The sequence below is a fragment of the Carassius gibelio genome, chromosome B8 (genome assembly GCF_023724105.1).
Source record: "Carassius gibelio isolate Cgi1373 ecotype wild population from Czech Republic chromosome B8, carGib1.2-hapl.c, whole genome shotgun sequence".
NCBI classification, from domain to species: domain Eukaryota; kingdom Metazoa; phylum Chordata; class Actinopteri; order Cypriniformes; family Cyprinidae; genus Carassius; species Carassius gibelio.
In genome coordinates this window covers 7,104,911-7,128,943 of record NC_068403.1, presented here as the reverse complement: position 1 = coordinate 7,128,943, position 24,033 = coordinate 7,104,911, and the positions used below count along the sequence as shown (strand labels likewise).

The window sequence follows — 24,033 nt, the reverse complement described above, 5'->3', positions numbered from 1 at the left end:
ACAAAAGTATTTCATTCCTCACTCGTCGGGACAGAGCTGTATAGGCTACAATGACCACATCACTGAAGTCCAGTTCTTGGAGCTCAAACCTTCGTCTATGGACCTCCTCATGTCTCAGGCTCTCCAGCTGGACCAGCACATATTCAGAAACAGATCCATAAAATTCAGGTAAAGTTTATAGAACTACAGAACTTTTTTTTTTCAAGGATTTTGGGTCACACTTTACATTACATGCTACTTTGGAAATCTAATGAACAATATGTTACTGCGTTTTGGGGCTGCTTTAATTACACCAAGTTATTGGTAATATTTTAGTTCATTATAGTAATATTTAATATGCAATATAGGCCTACAGACACTGCAATGATAAATATTGTGGTATTGTTTCAGTTGGCCATTGGCTTTACTCCAAAAATTGTCCCAATGCAGAATCTAGACGTCTTGTCGGCATTATAATGCTATCATTATGTGAGAGACTTTTCTCTTTTTCATTCGATCACCTGATTTTTTTTTCATTTTAGAAACATGTAAGTTGTTTTAATCACACTACCTCATCTGAGCACGCAATATAAAACTGCGCCATCTGTTGGCAAATTGTAATATTAAGCAGGGCGTTGAACTGTTAAATGATTTGTTTTCTGCATGTATTTATCTTCGTATAGAATGGTTTGTGTACTGCATGTTTATAATCGTTTTGTGAACTTGTTAGACTGGAACTTTTTAATGTCATTTCTGAGAGAGAAGTCTCTGAGTCTAATAATACTGCATTGTTTGAAATATTACATCATGTTTTTCTACTCCATCACTGCAGCAATGGACGGATTTAACCTTTCATGATTAATCGGGCACCTCTGAGGGCCACTAATGAAGAAAAGTGAAGACTTCTTAAGTCTGCAGAAGGTAAAGTAAGCAAAATTTTAGCAAATCATAAATATGTTTACATTCTGCAGGTTTCTTAAAACCATATACTCACCATAATTTTCACAAACTGCCTTGATGAGAAGAAAGGAGCCCTTTTTAACTGCTTCACAGTCCATTATTACTTTTGGTACGCGCTAGGCCAGACTCAAACTCGTACCGTGAGTAATAATGCACTGTGGCAGTGTGTTTATCAGCGTGGAGAAACTCAAAACTGGTTTGGAAGCAAATTATTGAATAGGAAACATTTCATTATGATTCACTTGCATAAATGCACACTTTACACTTGCATAAAAACTTTGATCCTCTGATCTGACATCTGTATTGTTTTCATTTTAGGTTTGAAATGATGTAAACTGCATTCCAAGGAGTGGAAATTCTGGATGATTACTGTTCATTACATTTCTGTATGCAGCATTTAAATCAGTCAAGTGGTTGGAAAATCAATTCCAGCTGAAATTAAGAGTTTGCCTGGATGTAAATCTGGGGTTTACTATTATTTTCTATGTATAAGACAACTGCTTGGTGTAATGCAAATGTACAAAATGTGTTAAAGTTCTTATAGAAGTAGTTGCATGGTGTATATGCCTACTAATAAATAAATAAATCTAAGAATAATTTATTTTGTGAAGAAGCAAAAATGGTTGAATCGGTTGTTCTTTTGTTGTCTATGGTGGACGTCTGACAAACATGCTCAAACTTCAGTGTGCATTGAAATCTATTTGCTTTTGTAATAAAACAAATTTCATCAGTGCAATACATTTTAATTTACAATAAAATATCAGTTACTTTTTCGAATAAGTATGCCAGTTTTCCCGTTTATGCTTTTGACTGACCACTCTCGTGTTGCCAGGTTGAGAGAATTCAGGAGTAAGTCCACTGTTCCCATGTAAACATGATGTTTCTATATTCTAAACTGAATGTGAACATTAACTTATCTCACTTGCACAAAAACAGATTCACTATTCCTCAAAATTAATAAAAACAGTGAAATGCATACTCAGACTATGACGCAAACTTGCAATAGGTGTTAAATAACACAAATATGTAGAGGCTCATTTTATTAACCAGTGTTTTTGCAATGGACCTTTGATGATCCAATTCAACTATTCTAAGCAGAGATGACTTGAAAAACAATGCGTTTAATTTTTTTTAAAATGCATTTATTTTTTATCTACAGTACTGTACAGACATGAATTTGCCATAAAAATTTAATTTGTGCATTAAAAAACAAGCCCAGCCCAGATAAGAAAAATAACTTTACATATTACTTTCCATATAAAGTAGACTAAATAGCTAACACTGACTACTTACTTTTTATGGAGTTACACAATACTTTAAATGATCACCTTTTAATGCGTAAATCATGTTTAAATGTGTGTTTTTGTTGTCATTTACTAGAAAATAATGAAGTTCTGGTATTGGATTTGTTATATTTTCTTATGAAACGGTACGATGCCATGTGTTTTGATTAAACTCTTATGACAGTACTGCTTTAAGGGATAGTGGATTCGCGACTGTTTTTATGGGCCACGAAAGGTAAGCCGTCCGCCATTTTTGGAACGGTCCGAGCCGTTGACTTGACCGTGTGCATCATAGATAGGCTATATGTATGTGCATGTATGCATAGATATGTATAGATGCGTACAAAGTGGATAAAAACTTACCAGCTTGCTTTAATAATCCATAGTTTTTCAGAGGCTGCCGGTGAGATGAGTCACTCAGCCGCAGCATCTCAAGGCTATCATTTAAAAACTTAATCTCATGCAATAAATGTCTTGCATTTAACAGTTAAGGAAAAAGTGACCATACCCCATAAGCACCATAAAAATTTATTTTATAGTCTCAAGGATTCAGAAATCATGCAAAAGAAAATTAAGCAGTTTTACTATGATAAAACCATGGTTTATTTGTAAGGGTTGTGATGTGCACGTTTTTTGTTGAATAGATTATAAAGCCTGTGTCATCTATAGCAAAAAGGTGGCCAAAAATGAAAGATTAAGTGAATATTTGAATGAAATGTTTGGTCAGAAGCCTATTTGATTGTCCTGTAAGTGTAACATCAGCAATCACATGGCATTTGTAATAACATGTATAAATAGTTTATTTTGTATTTGCCTACATTATGTAGATGTTATGTAGTTCGGGAGTTCAAAGCGGATTCGCGAATTATTTCTGTCAGTTATGGGGATCGCGAATCATTTGAGTCAGTTTGGGAGTTCGGAGCGGGATCACGAATCATTTGAGTCAGTTCGGGAGTTCGGAGAGGGATCGCGAATCATTTGAGTCAGTTTGGAAGTTCAAAGTGGGTTCGCGAATCATTTGAGTCAGTTTGGGGATCGCAAACCATTTGAATCAGTTCGGGAGTTCGGAGCGGGTCGCGAATCATTTGAGTCAGTTCGTGAGTTCAAAGCGGGTTCGCGAATCATTTGAGTCAGTTTTGGGGATCGCGAATCATTTGAGTCAGTTTGGGAGTTCGGAGCGGGATCGCGAATCATTTAAGTCAGTTCGAGAGTTCGGAGCGGCTTCGCGGATCATTTGAATCAATTCGAGAGTTCGGAGCGGCTTCGCGGATCATTTGAATCCATTCGAGAGTTCGGAGCGGGTTCGCGAATCATTTGAGTCAGATTGGGGATCGCAAATCATTTGAATCAGTTCGGGAGTTCGTAGCGGGTGCGAATCATTTGAGTCAGTTCGGGAGTTCAAAGCGGGTTCGCGAATCATTTGAGTCAGTTTGGGAATCGCAAATCATTTGAATCAGTTCGGGAGTTCGGAGCGGGATCACGAATCACGAAAGATTCGCGCTCATAAATTTTCAAATTGGCCATAACCTTTAATTCGTTGCTGCCAACTGGGGTGGCAGCAGGGGCCAAGGCTTTCTTTCAGGGTGGCATTTGCCACCCTATGCCACCCCGGTAGATCCGCCCCTGATAACCTGTGTCCTTTTGTAGTGTGCACATATATTTATCATCAATCTGTGATAACTGTGACTAAATTCAGTACATATACGTCTGCCATATTGCCACCCCTCAAAAATTCCTGCCCCCTTCTCGCCACCCCATCAATATTTTTGTAGATCCGCCCCTGGCTGAAACTATACAATTTATATAAATTATACCTTGTTAATCCATCTTCCTATATTAGACATAAGAAGCCTAATTATGCTTTCCAGCCAAAATTTATCAACTCTTTATACCAAACGACAAATACAATATGGAAGCAAAAAACAACAACAGTAAGTTACATGAAATGTTGGTGAATACACAGCACACACTTCCCAATTGTTAAGATTATTCAAACAATAGTATTTTTACATATAGTGTTCATTTTTCAGACAACCTTTAACAGAAGTCATCATTAGTTTGAGTAACTTATGAAAAGTGGCATGTACACACTGATCTATCATATAGAACTGGATTGCTCATGACGTCATTAAAGTGAAGCCGCCTCGCCGCCATATTGGCAATCCCTAGTGTGCGAAAAAGTTCCATTGAATTAATAGGATTTTTTATGATTTTAATGAGAAAACATCACCTAACAAGTCAGTGTTTATAAATATGAAGTATCACTGTACATTATTACAATGCGAACACCCTAGGCATGTAAACGGTTATTTTTTTAAATGTCGGGAATTTACCCTACTTATTAAAAAGCTATGTTCATTACAGTAGTGAGCATCATGAACATGATAAACATCAGACGGACACGACCTCAACACATATAACAAACTACAAAGTGTTCGTTCTGAAATCTGAATTTATTCAGAGAAATAACTGCCTATATACAGTACGGATTTAAGAAATAAATACAAAGCTTTATTTCCCAGATTGTAAATTATTTTTTTTTATTTCATTATAGAGAAATATTAACAACATAATTGTATAATTCATTGTAATATATTAAAATACATTTCTGTTACTAATACGTTCGTTTAATAATTCCTGAATAACTTTGTTCATAAAGAAATGAGCCATTTTTGTGTTTGATCAGTTACCCGTGTCGTCAGTGCGCAGCAGACACACCCACCTGCACGATTTAAATATATCGCTTATCCTGTCCCAAAAGACCGTAAACACTGAAGATAACTTCTGAAGTAAACATTACTTCATTACACATAACATAAAAACGAGTCCCGTTTGACTGATCAGCTTCAAATCTAGTTATTTTAGGACAGCGGTTTGAATGTAACTCAATGGTGCTCTCTGCTGGTAGGGATTAGTAAGATGACGGATCGAACACTTCCGGTGGCTTCACTGCCTGTTGGCAGTTTAGAACGCGATGAGCGATCCAGTTATATATATAGATCAGTGCATGTACCGTATTTTCCGGACTATAAGTCTTCATAGTTTGGGTGGTCCTGCGACTTATAGTCAGGTGCGACTTATTTATCAAAATTAATTTGACATTAACCAAGAGAAATGAACTAACACAAAATCCTTTCAGGCAAGTCGTGCCACTCGGCCGCCATCGTGGCAACAAGACCAGCTCCTATCTAAATGAATGGGCAGAGAGTCAGAACTGCACTTTCACTGGTCACCGGAACATAAAAACAGCATGTATAGAAACAGCAGTGAAATATGATAAAAATCGCTGAAATATTTTGATGACTTTGCCCCAAAATAAGGTTTAAAACGCCTTTTCCCCACAGGTTATACCTTTACTACATATGTGCAAGGGTTCCTCAACTGTGCGCATACATCAGTGGAACCAGATTATATTTCCAGGGGGATGGGCGGGACATGTGCACGTAACGCCATCTTTGCCGTTACGGGTTTTCCTTATATAGTTGTATTGAGGATTGAGGAAGTGACATGTCTCTTATAAACTGTCTCTGACTAAGACAAATGAACCAAGAGAAAACATTACCGTCTACAGCCACCAGAGGGCGCTCTAATGCTACTCAGTGCTCTTGTAGTCTACACTGAAAACATAGAGTGCCCTCTCGCGGCTGTAGACGGTAATGTTTTCTCTTGGTTCTTGGTTCTAAATAAATGTGACTTATAGTCCGATGCGACATATATATGTTTTTTTCCTCATCCTGACGTAATTTTGGACTGATGCGACTTATACTCCGGTGCGACTTATAGTTTGAAAAATACGGTACCAGTCAAGCTAATGCTAATAAAGTTTTGATTGTCAGGGCCTTGGGTTGTTTACAAGGATAGTTACTTAACCCTCATGTTGTTTAACCCAAATGTGTATGCCTTCTGTGAAACAATATATTTTGACCATTGTCCATACAAAGCCATTGTGCTCCAATGTTGTTTGGTTCCCAGCTGTCTTTATAATGACATAATTGATAGTTTAATGTTGGATTAATAAAAGCACACGACTAAGTCAGTAATGTCAATATAGTTTATTTTATTTGGTGTAGTAGAGTGAAATTCCACAGTAGACCTGGACGTAAATGTCCAGGGAATATTCTCTGGGTTTGTGACCCTCACACACAGTGGAAGCCATCAAAATATAATCCACAAGTTTTAGAAGCACTTTGAACCAATTATGTGGAGGTAAAGCGGACCAACGTACAATCAAGCGTGTTAAAAAAGTAATGCGGTGGGGTTGAAATAAGATAAACCGTGACCACAGCAATTTCAGTCACTCGAACCAATCAGCATCAACCTGACTGGTGAAGCGTCCCTTTGGAAACTCGTCAGTCGTTGCCGTCGCTACACTGAGGATACGGGCGGACAGTATTAAGGGTTTTGGTGTTGACTTTTCCCTGTTTTTCCTTGGAGCTGTAAGCAGCAAAAATATTGTCCAGAGGGCTGGATTGTCAAGTCCACAAACCTCCAACGTTATTCGGAAAGTAAAAGGCACTTTAAAACATTGTAACAAAATCCAGTGTATTATCTCACATCATAGACACACATGATCAGAAATGAAGGAATGCAAAGATAGTATAAACCTTGAAGAGAGTGACATTTCAAAACAGTTTTGCTTCATCAGGCTTATAAAAAGAAAGTAACAAAAAGGTCTGTATAGCACATGACAGGTATAAGGTTTTCATGGAGCGAAGATAGAGACTCGTGACGAGACGTTTCTGTTGCGTTGCAGAAACGTAAAAAAATTGCATAGGCAAGGAAACATGATTCTCGGATCACAAGAAGAGAAACAACTAATGCAAATATAAGATTCTATCCTCATGGACAGAAAGTTCAACTTCTCTGAAGTGAAAAAGACAAATATATGCATGGGAAACTTAAAAGCAAACGGGACTTCCAAGTCAGCAGCAGTTTTGGTGCAGGGCGGCGCCCCGGTGGAATGGTGAAGCTGTGCGGCGAGCCGAAGCAGAGGAACTCTACAGCTCAGTGTCCTGATACTTTTGTGTGGTGTTGTAATAGCCGCGCTTGGTCTGCTCTGCCAGCTGATGTCGAAACTCCTCTCCGTGCTCCTCGCCGAGGCCGACCGGGCGGCTCTCTGAGTATGGCAGCTTGCAAGGAGGCGTCTGAGGCTCTGGTCGCGCACTGGAGCTGGACTCAAAGCAAACGTAGCAAGATCAGGGAAAGATTGTGTGAACATTTATCCTGCTAATTTTTGCAACATACAACTATATGACAGTAGATAACCTCAGGTGATTATGTGCTTTATTCAAAGTTAAACAAGTTCCGGTTCTTGATTTTGATTGGTTGAGCCGTGTTCTAAACCGCTTTAAATTCCTCGACAAACATACACCTTTGTTTACTTCTGTGTGTTGCTCGGCAACCAGTTTGTTGGAACAACAAATGTTTCTGAAAGAACTACATTGTTTGGTGGAAGAATACGGTTTATATTTAGACCATTACTCTTTATTTGCTCTCTTTTATTCTGTGAAACCTCAGTACGTATATGGAATAACCGTTTTATAAAAGCAATAAGCCATGTGAAGCCGTGATCTGCAGTGAATTTATAACAGCTAAGGGGGCTTTAGGGGCTAAGGGGCTTCGTGTTTAGACAAACAACGCCCCTTAGCTGCTATAAATTAACTGTAAATGATGTCTTCTTGGGACTTTTTCCTTTATTTTGTAAAACCTTATAGCCATACTGAAAGCAACAAGAGATAGTTCACCTCAGATCTTGAAAATAAAGCAAAGATGACTGTTAAACCTGTGGATTCAACTGCGAATCAATGAGTGTATTCAATGACAAATATGTTATTGGTCACTCAACATGTACATTTAATGATGTTAAAAAGGTTTCATATTTATGAATTAGATTATAAACGTATCCATTTCATTGCAAGAGCAGTGTCCTTCTACAGAGAGCACGCCCACACATGCTTCTGATTGGCTGTGATATTTGATTGATTCCGTTGCAGTGTCCCGTCGTGTCTGGTGTTGAAACCCAAATTGCTTGTCGCTGGAACCTTGTTGTGGCACATAATTAGGACATGCTGAAAGATTTCACAAGTCTGAGTTGGGAAAAGATGCTTTGTTTGAAGTAACTTCTGTGTGAGCTGTTCTTAATAAATCACTACATTTTTGAAAAAATTGCTTTTTGCTTGCGAAATGTTGTTTATGTGAGCACACCTTCAGATCAAATCCAGACTCTTACCCGATAGGTTGTGGCCTGCTGTGGTCCAGTTTCTGAGATTTAATGGGGACGGCATAAATGTCTGGATGTTTCTGTGCAATCTCAAACTGTAAACAGACAAATCAAACATAGTAGAATTACTAACATAACTATTTAGGGTTAGGATTAGGATTAGAAAATGAGATTTGAAAGGAGGCATTTTTATTAGAAAATATTTTTGTTTGAATTTTTCAAGAAGAGAAATAGTATAAATATTCACTAAACCTGTTTTGTTGTCAACCTACTGTACATATTGAAGCATGTAAATCAAAATTCCAATAGCAAATAAAACGACTTATTAAATTTAAATACATTTTCATATTTAAAATTTAAGTTCCATTCCATTTATTTTCAGTATGTATACTGTGCAGTACATAAATATATTGTTCCAAAGCATCTACAGACAACAGGAAAATATTGAAGATAAAAGAAAAAGAAAAATACTCAATGAAACATTTGCAGTAAATGTAGGTAAAATTTATTTCTGACCAATTAGAAAACATGTAGGTCAAGTTTCTGGAACTAGCATTTCAGATATGTACCAAGATACTGGTTGTCATTTTGTTGTGTCATTGTTCATGCAAAGTCTAAAGTTGGTGAACACTCACCCTGGCGTTCTGGGCCTCTTGGATCTCCAGGACTCTCTGTGTCCGGGCCAAGTGATCCATCTGCTCAAAGGCCTTCACTTTGCCCAGGAAAGTCCTCTGAGAGGGATCGTCAGGGCTGTCCTCCAGAGGTTTGCTGTCCCGTACCGGGGGGCTGTTTGCGAGGCCTCTGGAGCTGCGGGACACGCAGGTAGGTTTGAGAGCTTTGGGGGGAGGCAGGGGTTTGGTTTTTGCAGGAGAGTCCTGGCTGCGTGGGTGCTCGCTGCTCGCGGGACTGCTTGAACGAGAGTCGTAGTTTCGAGAGGGGTCGTACTGCCCCCGCGACGTCTCCACTTGAGACAGCATTTTTACCTGAAAGACAAATTAATATGAAGGAGAACAGCATTAACAAATTGAATTGCAGGCTTTCCTGCTACAATTCTCTTCCTAAACCACAGGTTAAGGCCAGAACTGGATAATATCGTCACCACTGCATTTTTACACTGAGCTCCATGATTCCACACACAACACTACCTACTAGTTAAATCTCATACACTAACTAATCGCTCCAGTTTTCTATGAACACTGCCAAAATACTAAAAACTACTACAAAACACTTAATTATTAAGGTGCAAATATTCTGACATTAATTAACAAAATAGGAATAAGGAAACAGTTATAGTTAACTAAAACCAATAATTGCCAAACTTAATATTGCAAAAAAAGCAGAAATAAAATAAAAGATAAATATTACTTGAAAAAACAAAATGTTTTTTTTTTTTTAAATAATTTTAAAATGTTGCCTTGGCCACTAAGTAAAATAAAAGAATAAATAAACTGAATTAACTAAAATGACTTAAACTTAAAAAAAAATTAGAAATGTTTAAAAAAACAACAAACAAAAAAGAACTAAAATAACAAAAGCATACAAGTAGAATTTAAAGTAAAATCAAAATTAAGTTTAATTAAAAATAAAAGCTAATTACAAATTTTATAAATATCACATTAATATGTAAATAATACTGAATATCCTTATATTTAACATGAAACTATATTAATAGTATTTATCTAGGTTATCTATGCTATTAATTTCTACATATATTAATAGATTTTTAACATATCTGAAGTTAAATCAGGAGATACAGCCCGTTCACACCAAGGACGATAACTATTTAGTTATAAAAATCGTTCTCAATATTTAAGTATAGCAGAGTCCACTCAACACTCAAAACTATAACGATAAAGGAACAATGAAACTATATAGTTGGAATCGCTTTCAGAATGATTTTTGACACTCAACCAAGATTCCATCCTGCTATAACGAACTCGAGGATTTAAAGCGGCAGACGAGCATGCGCTTCGAATAAACAAACAACAGATGTGAACCCTAATATGGTTACCTTTATAGTTATGTTTAAAGTTATCCTTCTTGGTGTGAACAGGGCTTTAATGTATTTTGAAAATATATGAATTGATAATAATATAATAAATATACAATAGGCCTATAGAATAAATTTACACTAGATTAAAAAAATAAATATATAAAACCTCAAAAATAAATGTTCAATTAACTATTTTAACTTATTGTAAAAGCTTAACCACCTCCATTTAACGACATTTAAAAAAATAAATAATAATAATAATATTTTTTTTAACATGGTCACAGTGTATGTGACTGGTACAATAATTCAAAATCATGTAGATACTGTCAGTGGCCTTGAAGTACACTATACTAGTTATTTAGCCAGTTTGGCACAACTGTGAACACGGCTCTACAGCGTACCAAAATGTGTCACTGAGCTGCTGCGAGAGGATTCTGAGCTGCTGGAAAAATGGTTGCGCCAAATCAGGCCGTTCTTCTGCATGAATGCGGGTGCGGTCAGGAGAAGAGTCGTGTTAGTCAGTTTACAGTCTTTAGTACAAAGAGTATTTGTAAACGTAAAAATGGATTCATGTCACATAATACAATTCCAATACCAATGCTTTTGGGGAGCGTGACAAGCTCACCTTTGCGGGGTCAGGCAGGAAGGTGGACATTAAGGGGGGACTAGCCTCTGTCAGCATCTCTCTGCTGCCCATCCGCCGGATGCGACCTCGAATCTCTGGGCTGGACTTCCTGAGGATCTGGGGCAGAAAGAAAGCAAGAAAGAGATAGATAACACGGAAAGATGTCTAGGCAGAGGAATGCCTTTAAGCATACACACACTACAGAAAACATGCAGTCAGGAATGTGTTCGTCTTGGGCCATGCCTAGTATGCGATTTAACTTTAACATCCATCCATTTATCCATCCACTTTTGTTTTGACCAATTCATTTTCTTTACTTTTTCAGCTCTTTATGATTACTAGTTTTTTTTTTAACTGTTTTTTTTTTTTATTATTAATTATTATTTCTTAACATTTTTAACAATTGATTAATTATACCTATCAGGCCTTTCAAAATCACAATTTTCCTAATAGTATACTAACTTTTAGGATTATTTAAATACTGTTTTAGTATCTATGTTTTGTTCTAGCATTGATTATAATATTTATTACTCTTAAAGCTCATTTTGAATTAACCTTTATTTTTTTATATTTTCACATTTTCATTTTAGTTAGTCATTATGTGCTTTTGTAATTTGTATTATTTTTAATATTTCTATTTAGTTTAATTTGTTTTAATTTAAATTATTTATCTCTTCATCTTCATAGTTCATAGTAATTTTAGTAATTTTGTTATGTGCATTTGTCATTTTTATTAAATGTTTATTACAATGAAAAAAATTTTTTTTATCATTTTTGAAAAAAATATTTCTATTTAGCTTTATTTTTTTGTTTTAGTAATTTTAAAAACTTTTTTTTCAAATAGTTGCCAAGGCAACAATTCAAATGTTTTATTAGGTTTTTCAAGTCTTTATCTTATATATAATGTTATATATTGATATACACAGCTTTTTATTACATTTATAACATTTCATTTAACAAAAAACATTTTAGTTTTAACGATCACAACACTGATTCGCTGTTATTTCCAAGTTTACCATAACCATCGAAACCCTGTTATTTGCAAGAATAACCATCATTTATGTTACTCTATTCGATACATTTTTTATGATCAAGAATGTTGTAGATCCAACATCTAACAGAAGGGGGCAGAAGTGACTGCTTTTTGCATTTACAGATGCACTTAACGTTTATCTGTTTTTGAAAAGCATTGCTATCTAAACTCATTACCATGCACTTCCTGGATTTACAGCATGTAATGCGTGCATGACAAGCGTGTGCTAATGTCTTGTTCTCAGTGTGAAAATGTATTTCCCTGCTGGCTCGACCTCTGCTGTCTTTCCTTGAGCTGACGTTGTGCTGATCTAGGCAACTGTGAGCGATGCCATCGCTGCAAGCATGTTTAAGTGTGTAGATGTCAATGCATGTGCAAGCAGTTCACCCATCACTGTCAAAGATGTATTATCCATGCCCGTCTTCAGGCATAACAAATGTTTTGGACTGAGCATGCATGCATGTGTGTGAATCTGATAACCCTGTAGAAATGATAAACGAATGCATGTGTGCTCTAACCTCCTCTGGCATGACTGGCTCAGAGGAGCGGCTAATGGCCGACACTGGCTGGCGATCGAGCGGCTCGTCCGCTTCATTATCTGTGTAAGTCCCGGCCTCGTCCGCCGTGTCGTCGTAGTCGCTGGTCAGCCGGCTGTCCATGCTGAGATAGTCAGCGCTCATGGCTGAGAGATATGACATGCGATCGTCATGAACGTCAAGGTCCCCCTCCGTCCCCTCCAGCTAAAAGAGACACATGATGGATCTTGTGTACAGAGAGGAGTGAAAACAAACAAAACACAAAAACAAAACAGAACGAAAGCTGTAGAGCACCACCGAAGAATGATGAACAGTAAAAGCACAGAAAACCAGGAGGAATGACTATCATGACTTGTAGAAAAGGAAAGCATGCATTAGTAGGTTTAACTGTAAAGAAAACATTCAGGAATACTGGGAAAGATAAAGTGGGAAAATGTGAATGAAGGAGTCTTAAAGTAAAGAGATGTTGTAAAATGTTGCATTAAAGTCAACATGAACTCAAAATGGATTTTTTTTAATGCACATGCCCGATACTAACGTACTGTACATGATTCATCACGTTGATGTTGTAGATAAATTTGTTTATACTGTCATTTAATATTTCTTATTCATATAAGATGAAAACAAAGTTTTTTTTTTTTTTTTACTACTACTACTACTACCGTATTTCTCAGACTATAAGTCACACCTGAGTATAAGCTGCATCAGTCCAAAAATACATCATGATGAGGAAAAAAACATAAGTCGCACTGGACTATAAGTCGCATTTATTTAGAAACAACTACTCTAAGCTAAAATTTCTAGATTTTTCCATTCCATTTTTCCATTTCCAAAAAACTTCCTCTATTTTATCATATATTGACACTATTATGTAATGTTAATATGTAAATACATAATATTATAATATTTGTGTATTATTCATGTATTTATTATTATGACTATAAGCTGTATTTTAATATATATTTTAATATATCCGTATTATACTTTTTATACAAATGGCCTTTTAATTAATAGCAATATTATTATACGCTTAATTAGTATTAGAAAAATCTTGAAAATGTAAAACAATGCTGCATCTCAATCTTTTATCCAGTGTGACATACAATTATGTCTTGTATTAATTCTTTCTAAAAATCCTGTCAAACGTGCACAAACCGACAGTCACCACCATAAGCTACTACTAAATATTGTAGAAACATAATTTTCTGTAAAGTTGCTTTGTAACGATTTGTATTGTAAAAAGCGCTATACAAATAAACTTGAATTTAATTGAATTGGGGTATACAGCGACCAGCTTTCATTTTTCCTCATTTTAGATTCGGTTTGGTTCAGAAAAACATTAGATGCCAGAAGTAAAACGGTTTGTAAACAGTGTTTCATGTTGACTTTAACAGAGTGAATAGAAGGTGGTGGAGAACTATATCGTCCGTTGTTTTTACCTTCCCCTCTGAGACCCACACAGCTTGGGTCTGCTGGTCTCGAATGGTCTCCTTCAAACTGCCGTACCAGGCATCATTAGCCGAGTTCAGATCAATAACAGCTATCAGATCGATGGGGGAGGGACAGAGAGAGAGATTTGGGTCAACTGTTCTCTAGGTTCAATTTGACCTATTTATCTCACAGGGTTTCCATCAGCTGCTGTAATCACTCAGAGATTTTCGAATTGGAATCTGTGTCAAAGTCAGTTTATATTGATACGTGTCAATTACGATATACGATAGCTTCCCTTTACTGCACTTCCCCACAATTCAGTTTATAAGCATTTCAATGAACAGAATCATTTTATAATATTTTTTTTAATCTTCCCAAGCAAAACATGCTTCTGTAATGCTAGGATCTTTAATTAGAATGAGCGAACAATCAAATAATGTGAATTTAGACTTTAATGATCCAGAACAATATAGGGTTGAGAAGATAGTGACTGATTTGTTCAAGTGGTGTCTGGACCCCCAGGACTGACCGGTAAACAGGTGTGAGCAGGTTTTCCTGAGCTTCAGAGCCTGGTCATAGAGTTTGCGGGCACTGCGGTTAGAGCTGGGGATGATCCTCTGTCTCATCGCCTTCACCCCATGTTTGCTGTCCGGGCTGAAGAGGATGACTATGGGGTACCACTGCGTGTAGTTTAGGGTGTCCACTGCTTTAGGGGTGACGTCCAGGAGAGCATGCTTGTCCTGTATCAATTACAGAACTGGTCACTGTTTAATACTGGTAAAATGTACAAACATTTATGTCAAACAAAAGAATGCAATGCATTTTGATTATTAATTTGTGTGCATACACAATTACCTGTTCAATGATCTGTCTAATAGTGTTGAGACGAACCACCCCGGAGGATTTCTCTGATCCCGCATCTTTGGGTTCTGTTTCTGATGTGCCATTGAACAGAAACAGTAAGTATAATCAAACCAATAATAAGAATACTTACTAAACATGTACAATGCAATACAAAAGACAAATGTTTTTTATGCCTCTATTGATATGCATTCATTTTTGAACATGGAAAAGCAGGTATGCAAGAATATGCATTAAATTATTTTTTTTTTTTTTTTGTATATCGAAAAGATATTTTTATATATAATATCAGCTATTTTTTACATTATAAATTATAGAATTATTCATAACGATTGACCCCCCTCAAAAACAAAAATCCTCCATATAAATGTATAAATAGAATTTTATAAAATACCTTTTATATAATTTTTTTATATAAATGCATTTTTAGGATTAATAATTATTATTATTAGAATAATTTTGAAAATGTAAAAAATGTGCCCCATCTATACTTGATGTTTTATATTTAAATGTATTTATTTAGCAGACCTTTTTTGTACGGCAAAAACATTAACTTGGCTGTCTGAAACTCTCATTCACATGACTACGAGTTTAAAATATGCAAACTATAATTAATATATGGTTACATTATATACTTCTAAATTATTCATGTAAAATTTGTTTTTTAATATTTTTATAAAATGAATAGCATGACATTATATTGTCTTAGATTAATTACAGAGTGTGAGCATCCCTTCAGCCTTTATTGGTGATATGGCAGAGACAGCAGCATCAACTCACTGGCAATTACAAACTCGTCTGGAAGCTCCATGGCCAGTTTTTCACTGGCAGCATCAGCGATTGGTCCAAACAGCACAACCGGCCTTCGGAATCCCGCTATGAGAGAAGACAAGGCTTACAATCAGGATTTCACAGCAGAGGTAATCTGTTTAAGCCTGACTAAATTACAAAATGGTTTATATTAACGGTAATAAATGCTCTTTTAGCTATGTAAAAAGGGTTTAAGAAGAGTCAGAGGAGTCCTGAATAATGATTCAAAACAGCCTTTTTCAAATTACTGACTGTGGTTTGTGTCACATAAATCATGATGATTTTATTAGCAATTTTTTTCGTGAACAGTGTGTAGGGAGCAATCTCTCTCTGTGATGATGAGCCCATTTTTCAAACGTATGAAAACTTTCTCAGCTCTTTGTTTGGGTATGCAGAGACTCTTATTAGCAGTATTAGGCCGGTCTGCTCAGAGATGTGACTAATGTTGTGTGCAAGCAGCCATCGCGTTATTAAAACTGTTTATTGTGTAAATGATACAGATACCATGATAAGTAAATTACAAAGTTTGCCATCTATTGCATCAGTTTGGGATGTATAAACCTTATAGATTATTTTTCTGGTTGCTTTCTGATTACACACACACACATGTTGGTATTGGTGGTTTATTGGTGGTGCATTTTATACCGTGCTACACCAATCCTACACATAAACCTACCCTTTACAGAACACTCTGTGCACTTTTAGATAACCCCCACACAACACATTATTTACTATGGTTTTTTAAAGCCTTTTGAATTACGGGGACACATGCAATGTCCTTATAAACACCTTCATATTGTAATACCTCTGTCATACCCATGTCATTATACAAATATATGTCTCCATGAACCACCCAAACCAGTGCGCGCAAACACACACACACACACACACAGACACACACACAGACACACACACAGACACACACACACACACACAGACACACACACACACACACACACACACACACACACACACACACACACTACCAGTCAAAGGTTTGGAATAATAAAGACTTTTTAATGTTGTCAAATTTATTATCTTGTTATTTTATTATCAAATTATTTTCTTATTATTATAATTGAAAGCTGTTTTAGCTATAATATTTAAATTGTGGTCCATAACCTTTCAAAAGTTTGCAGTAAGCTTTACAAACTTTATTTGAGCAAGGACACTTAATTTAGATGGATCATAGGAGACAGTGAAGGCATTTATTTTTTAAATAAAATGTTCTTTCTAATTTTTCGTTCATCAAAGAATCCTGAAAAACACGATTTCCACAAAAAAATATTATTAAGCAGCAAAAACATTTTCAACATTGATAATAATTAGAGCCATGACTAATAATTGTGTGCCAATAATAAGCTCTAAATCATCATATTAAAATGATTTCTGCAGCACCATGTGACACTGAGGAGTGGAGTAATGATGCTGAAAATTCAGCTTTGCCATAATTATAAACTATACATTATAAAATATATTCAAATAAAAAAATTACTTTAAACCGTAATGTTTCACAGTATTCATTTTTTTATCAAATAAATGCTATTGTTAGCATAAAAGACTTTCAAAATCATCTTGATTTTTACAAACATCTGATTTAATATAGAAAAATACATAATTTTTGTGTATTTAAAAGAACAAATGTGTGATATGTTAAACTCAACTCCCCTAAAATGTAATAATAAATGACTAATGTTTAACACCATTCGGTTAATTCACAGTATCTTTTTTGCACTTCTTAACTGTTCATAATCTTGATGCATGCAGCCTATAATGAGAAAACCACACGTAACTGCTGAATAACCTTTAAAGTACAGCCTGTAGTGTACCCACCCACCTTCTCTCAGGACCACCCTCTCATAGGCAGGGAATCGGGTGGAGACGGCCGCAGAACTTTCCTCTCGGCTCTTCCGCACATCTTTCTTCTTGGCCGCCCTCTGACCACGTAGCCTCCAGAAGTCGGCCCTGTCACTCCCTGAGCCCTTATGTGTGTTCTGGACGTTTGCCATCTGCTCAGCTCTGATCAGCACAGGAGCAGGGGTCATGCAGCAGCAGGGTTAAGCAAAGAAAGCGATAGATCATTATAGAGCATAGACGCAGAGTCCGCTTGCTCTCCAATATAAACACTAATTCATATTCTATTTGATGTTTGCGCTGTTTCTGAATTAAAGGCTTAAATACTGTTTATCTTTTGATCTCATGCAAAAATTGTCCGCCCCCTCTCTGTTCTCACCTGCTCTTACTGGGAATGATGCCCTTCTCCAGCAGCTTGTTGTCTTTGCCCATGCGGATGGCCAGCCAGTTTCCCAGCTTGCCGTCGTATAAGGTGTCCACCACCTTGAAGATCTCTCCCCGGGAGAAGGCGAGACAGTGAGGCAGCTCCTTCTCATACTCGAAATGAGTTCGGATGAAAAATGAGTCCCCTCGACCGGACACCAAGATGTCTTCATAAACTAGGACACATAACAGAAACATAAGCTCCCAAACATGTCTCGGGCTTAAATGGGAGAGCACGATGCAAGCAATGCCAGTGTTTTGTCAATGTGGTCAACTCAAAATGCATTTCACTTTTGTGTGCAATATGCATCTCAGAAGGCTGAGACTGAGATGTGAAACAAGACAAAAATTAATAGTGCTATTATAATAAAAAAAAAATTAAAAATTAAATAATGCTTTAAATAAGAATAAAAAAAAACAATAATAAAATAACAGGTAAATAAATAAAATCATAAAATAAATATAAAATACAAATAAATAAAATGCATAATTACAATGAAATAATCTAAAGGGACTGTAAAGTAATAATAATTAAAAAAAGAAGTAATATAATACAAATAAACAGATGAAATAAAAAAATAGGTAGACAAGAATAAAACATATATAAAAATAAATATATTAAATATAATAAAACTCAAAAGGTTTTTGTAAATGCAAAAATAGATCAAAATAAACATAATCAAATAAATAGTTAAAATAACATAAATATACCAATAAATAAAATACATAATTACAATTAAAAATACATTATAATAAAAAAATATGTCAAATCTTCAAAAGATTATAAAAACCAAATAAAAAGAAACATAATAAATATATTTGTACAAATATTTATATATAATATTGATTAATTGCTGCAAGTGATTTTCCATCTATTAAACTTTTAAATAGTTGTATTACTTTATTATGTATTTTAGATGTCAATTTTAAATAGGAGACATAAAAATGTAATTCATTACTCGAATTCAATAATATGATGCACGTTTTCCATGGTTGCTTTTATTTGATCATTTGCGAAGTGCTAAAACTTTCAATGAATAGACAACTTCCGTCCTATTTGACTTAGGATTCACAGTGTCAAGGATAAAAGTTTCAGCGGTCAGATTTCCTGCAGCGGTGCCGTCACCCTTGTGATTAAAGCTCTGACACCACATCTGTCTCGGCTCAGACCAAATGAGCTTCAACCCCTGACAGTGCCAGACCTCGCTTTCCCACGAGACACCCACACCGAGAAATAGAGATAAAGACAGGGAGAGAGAGAGTGATAGAGGGATGGCATGACAGCAGAAAAGAGGGATAGAACAGAGAGAGTCGTGTCAGTGCTGACGTCCCGCCGTCTTGTGCTGGGGTTAGGAACTTGTTTTTGGTTTCTGGACTCCAAATCCAATAGACTTCGACTTATCAGGATTTAACCAATTAACATCAGCATGGGGTTTTCATGTGAGGCATTTAGTTCTGCACATAACAGGCAAGAGAAAGCAAAGCTCACGAACATGAAAACTGGATTTTAGCATGTTTGCGCATGTGAGCACATGACCACACTTGACACGGCAGTCCCTGGAACAGCCAAAACTGGCTACGACTGGTTTTGTAGTGATGAGCAAGAAGCCGAGGCCTCTCGACAGGCTCTGTGTGTACAGGGGGAGGGGAAGAGCGAAGACACAGCGCTTCCGGGCCCATTCACACATACACTGATGTAGTATTGGTCGCTAGCTCTCCCACTGGATGCTATAATGTAGGCCTTTACAAATAGGAACCAGATATATATTTTGAGACTCATTTATACTGTGTGAGAAATCATAATGGGATATGACCACTTGTTTAAAATTGTCAATGTAGATTGTACTAAATTCATTATTATTATTATTAGTCGTATTATTATTATTATTATTAATAATAATAAAAAAGGTTCCTAAATGAAAAATTAAGAAATAGTTTAAAACATTATGTAATTATAAACAAAAACAAATAAAGTATAAATAATACAAAGCAATATATTGTAAACAAATAAAAAATTAAATAGAAAAAAAAGAACAAATACATACATAGTAAATAAATTAATCTGTTATTATAATTAAAATGTGTTGTAAACAAATGAACAGTAAATAAATAGATAAAAATCAATAAAAGTAATATGTAATTATAATAAAAAGGTACACAAATTTAAAAAGTATATAAATAAATCATTATATAAAAACATTATTATGTAATATAATAAAAACAAATGTATTTGTTATTTGTTGTATACAAATAAACAATAAATAGATAAAAAGTAATAAATGGATATATAATACAATAAATAAAATATGCAATTATAATGAAAACAAAAGGTGTTGTAAATAAATATATTAAATAAATAACAAAATACAAAACAATATATTGTAAACAAATACAAATTAAATAGCTAAAAATGAACTATAAATTAATATGTATTTATAATAAAAAAAAGATGTAAACAAATAAATCGATAAAAATCAATTGATAGAAAATAAATAAATAAAAAAGGTCATTATAATAAAAACAACAGGTATTGTAAAAATACACAGATTAAAAAAATTGATAAATAAATGATTATGCAATATAATAAAACAAAAGGTGTTGTAAAAAATAAATAAATAGATAAGTAATACAAGGATAAAAATGTAAATTATAATGAAAACAAAAGATGTTGTAAATAACATAGTATAAACAAACAAACAAATAAATAAACAATTCAGTGTTTTTGTGTGTCCTGAAGTGAAGCGAGGGGCAGTTTTGTGTGTTAAATGTGTGGGGGGTGAGTTTGGCTCATGTTCTCTTGCCCTCACCCTCAGTTTTATTCTGTGCCAAAATGGTCACGACCTCACCCCGAGGGATCTCCAGCAGGAACAGTACGGCCTCCTCTCGCACAATTCCCCGAAAGTCAACATTATTCACCTTTAGGGAAAGAAAGATAACAAACAAATACAGTTGAAAAGGAAATGTGGCAAATGCAAATCAAATTCAAAGCATTTTCTCTCCTCATAAAGGGGCCATTACATGGAAAACTGTACTTATATGTTGACGTAATGTTGACTTAAAGCTCCCTCCCTATCCTGTCCACCCATGCTATTTCTGAAAACTATGAAGACTACATAATAAGCATAATAAGGTTACATAATGGTAAGAGTGGTCATTTACATACAGAAGATTTAAAGATACAGTAACAAAAACAGCTTGTTTTTATTATAAAGTCAAAAACAAGTGACCCAACATCATCAGAACAAGAACATTATGAAATCATTCAGCTAAAGTCCACAGAGCAGATATATTTGTACCTTCACAATCTGATCCCCGACACGGAGACCTTCTTCTTCAGCCGGACTGCCATCCTGAACTCCTGCTATGAATATTCCCACATCATTCCCTCCAGCCAACCTCAAGCCAACACTCTCTCCTTTCTGAAAGCTCACCATCACGGTGCTGGCCCTTAAAAAGAGAGGCAGAGAGTTAGGGATTTGCTAACATCTTATCTGTAAAACTGTGACATCACATCATGACAACACCAATCATGAAAATGACATTATAGGTCTTAAAAAAAAAATAATATATATATATATATATATATATATACCATTGCTTATTGTGTGCATATAAATATAGAATACATTTGAAATTAAATATTGAATTCAAATAAATTCATTTAAATAGGATAATTTATCTGTGAATTTTGATAAGTGAATTTATCAGACTCAAAATATTATTTTTTATTAGCTTAGCTTGAAATGGTATTTTGAATTAGAATATATTTTCACAGTTTCAAGTTTTAAAATTTTTTTTTTTTTTTTTTTTTTTTTTTTTTGCCATGTGTTTTTGTGCTTTTTAAATGATTATTTCTTAAGTATATCTTTGATTTATTAGTTTTAACTTATTTATTTTAATATTTCAGTTTATATATAGTAATATATAGTTTCAGTTTATTTTTACTATAATAATCCTGGATGATACAGTGCTAATTATTAACAATTAAGTCATACTTCAATTGCTGATAATTTTGTCTAATAAAAAGGTTAATTTCAGAAAATATTATTTTCCAAAATGCAACAAACCCACTTAAAAAATGATTCCCATATAATATATTTGGAGAAAAACAGACTTAAAAAACAGATTTTTTTTCCATCCCATTTCTATTTATCCTTTCCAGATGCTCCAAAAGCCAAATGCATGGTCATGGCTTGTGATTTTTCAGCAGGGTTTCCCTGCTCTCCTGCTGAAAGCAGCTCTCTCCTCCTGTGCTCAGGTAAAAACACACTGGAGCTCTGGTCTTTAAGCAAAGCGGCTCTGTAAGCAAGAGCAGGACACAAAAATAACCTCTCCCAGTGGATACGAGCAGCAGCAGACTGCTTCTACCTCATGAATATGGAGGAGCTGACGGAGAGGATGATTAAGAGAGAGAGAAAAGAGTGGGATTGCAGAGGTATCCAGCCCGTCTGTGAGGCTGTGATGCAGATGACCCTCCGCCTCTCTTCCTCTATGTCTATTTCATTTCCTGTGCACTCATCCTTTAGTGAGAGAGTTTAAACAGACAGTTCACCACCAAGTTTTGTTCGGAACAGATCAACCACTGAAACATGAGGGTCAGCAAATAATAATTTTTTAGGTAAACTATTTGTTTAAAAAAACTGTGTGTAATGAGCTCTGTCTCCAGATTGTAATTCAGCCCTCAGTGAGTCCTCAGGTTTAGTTAGTGAATAAGATCATGTGTGAGGAGGGCTGAACCTGCAGGATATTAACAGCATCCACTCACCCATAAATGGCCTCGTCCTCTGGGCTCGGTCGGAGCAGGATTTTAGGCGTTGTCTTTACTGCTGCTGCATATTGAATAAAAACATTATCTGACATTAGTTTCATTCTGAAACAACTGAAAGCATAATTAAATTTTGTAATTTTTTAAAGAAATTCTGCCTTGTGGACAGCATGCTGACTAGGGCTGTGCAATCAATCAAAATCAAAATCACGATTTGAGACGTTGCAATTTGTTAATCGCAAAAGACTGCGATGTGGACGTGATATTACTCTGTTCCAGAGTAACTGTCTTACTAACCAATAGAGTGAGGGCACCTCCGTTCTCTCCAATCAGCTCTGATCTACTGTATAAACGCCCACCATTAAAAAAAAACTGAAAACGAGTGAAAGACAGAGTGGGATTATGGCATCTACAGGGTCAGATCAATAGTTAGGCAAATTAAAACTAAAGAAGAACGTTATGTAACTGCAGGTGCTGTGTCACAATGCATATCAAGAGCATCCCTTATTGCATGTTCGCTATTCCCAATTCAGAAGACCGCACACACAGCCTGTGTCTGAATGCTTCTCATACTCGCTCCTCTCTTCCCCACACGGCACGAATCCCGCATCACGGACGAGCAGCAGAATTTTGTTCTTACGTGGTGGTTCTTCTTCCTGTGGTTCTACTCTCTCCTCCTGGGCTGGAAGTGGCTCCTCTGGAGTTTTGTAAGGAGAGGATGAAACAGCGGTCTTTGCCGATCTACTTTGAGGATCCTCCCTGAAAATACAACAACATTGTACTTCTAACACAGTTTCTAACTGAGAATATACATTTGAAAACCAGAAAATGCTTGATATCTATACAGATCATTGGTTTCCAGACACTGGACCAAACTAACTTTCATTACACGGACAAAACACACTTTTGGGTAGACAACTGAATTATTATTTTTGGTGAACTAACCATTTAAATGTCCAAAGACTTTTTGGAGCCATTGTATTATTATTATTATGTGTCAAACATATCAGGAGCTGATCTTCATGCGGTCCTCACCTGGCGTTCTCTCGTGCTACATCATTGGAAGAGTGTGAGGAGAGGTCAGACTGGCGTGACCTTTGGTCATCTTGAGGCGAGTAGGAATGGTACGACTCCATCTCAGAAATATCTGAAAGAAACAAAAGTCTACAATGAGAAGCAATGGACTTTCCTTCAACTCCTAGGACAAGAAAGAGACGAGGCCCAGGAGAGACAGAATTAAATGGACCCACAACCACAGAA

The 24,033-nt window shown here is 35.6% G+C and overlaps 1 protein-coding gene and 1 long non-coding RNA gene across 7 annotated transcripts in view; one reads left to right on the top strand and one right to left on the bottom strand.

Annotated features, from left to right (window-relative positions):
• On the top strand, window positions 1–1,722 carry LOC127963296 (uncharacterized). Its single transcript, XR_008154774.1, has 3 exons — window positions 1–168; window positions 812–900; window positions 1,258–1,722. It is a non-coding gene; the product is annotated as an uncharacterized LOC127963296 (long non-coding RNA).
• Window positions 1,723–6,259: 4,537 nt separating this feature from the next.
• The window catches only part of LOC127963294 (tight junction protein ZO-2), an 82,327-nt gene continuing 64,553 nt past the window's right edge, over window positions 6,260–24,033 (bottom strand). For all 6 annotated transcript variants that reach the window (XM_052563113.1, XM_052563116.1, XM_052563114.1 and 3 more), the window contains 16 exons: window positions 23,809–23,920; window positions 23,414–23,532; window positions 22,774–22,837; window positions 21,305–21,455; window positions 20,816–20,924; window positions 17,965–18,184; window positions 17,569–17,750; window positions 15,702–15,797; window positions 14,916–14,995; window positions 14,590–14,800; window positions 14,069–14,169; window positions 12,612–12,833; window positions 11,061–11,177; window positions 9,078–9,425; window positions 8,452–8,537; window positions 6,260–7,391 (listed from right to left, as the gene is read on the bottom strand). In XM_052563113.1, coding sequence (XP_052419073.1) covers window positions 7,220–7,391; window positions 8,452–8,537; window positions 9,078–9,425; window positions 11,061–11,177; window positions 12,612–12,833; window positions 14,069–14,169; window positions 14,590–14,800; window positions 14,916–14,995; window positions 15,702–15,797; window positions 17,569–17,750; window positions 17,965–18,184; window positions 20,816–20,924; window positions 21,305–21,455; window positions 22,774–22,837; window positions 23,414–23,532; window positions 23,809–23,920 — 2,390 coding nt within the window. In that variant the 3' untranslated portion in view covers window positions 6,260–7,219. The remainder of the gene's footprint in view (window positions 7,392–8,451; window positions 8,538–9,077; window positions 9,426–11,060; window positions 11,178–12,611; window positions 12,834–14,068; window positions 14,170–14,589; window positions 14,801–14,915; window positions 14,996–15,701; window positions 15,798–17,568; window positions 17,751–17,964; window positions 18,185–20,815; window positions 20,925–21,304; window positions 21,456–22,773; window positions 22,838–23,413; window positions 23,533–23,808; window positions 23,921–24,033) is intronic.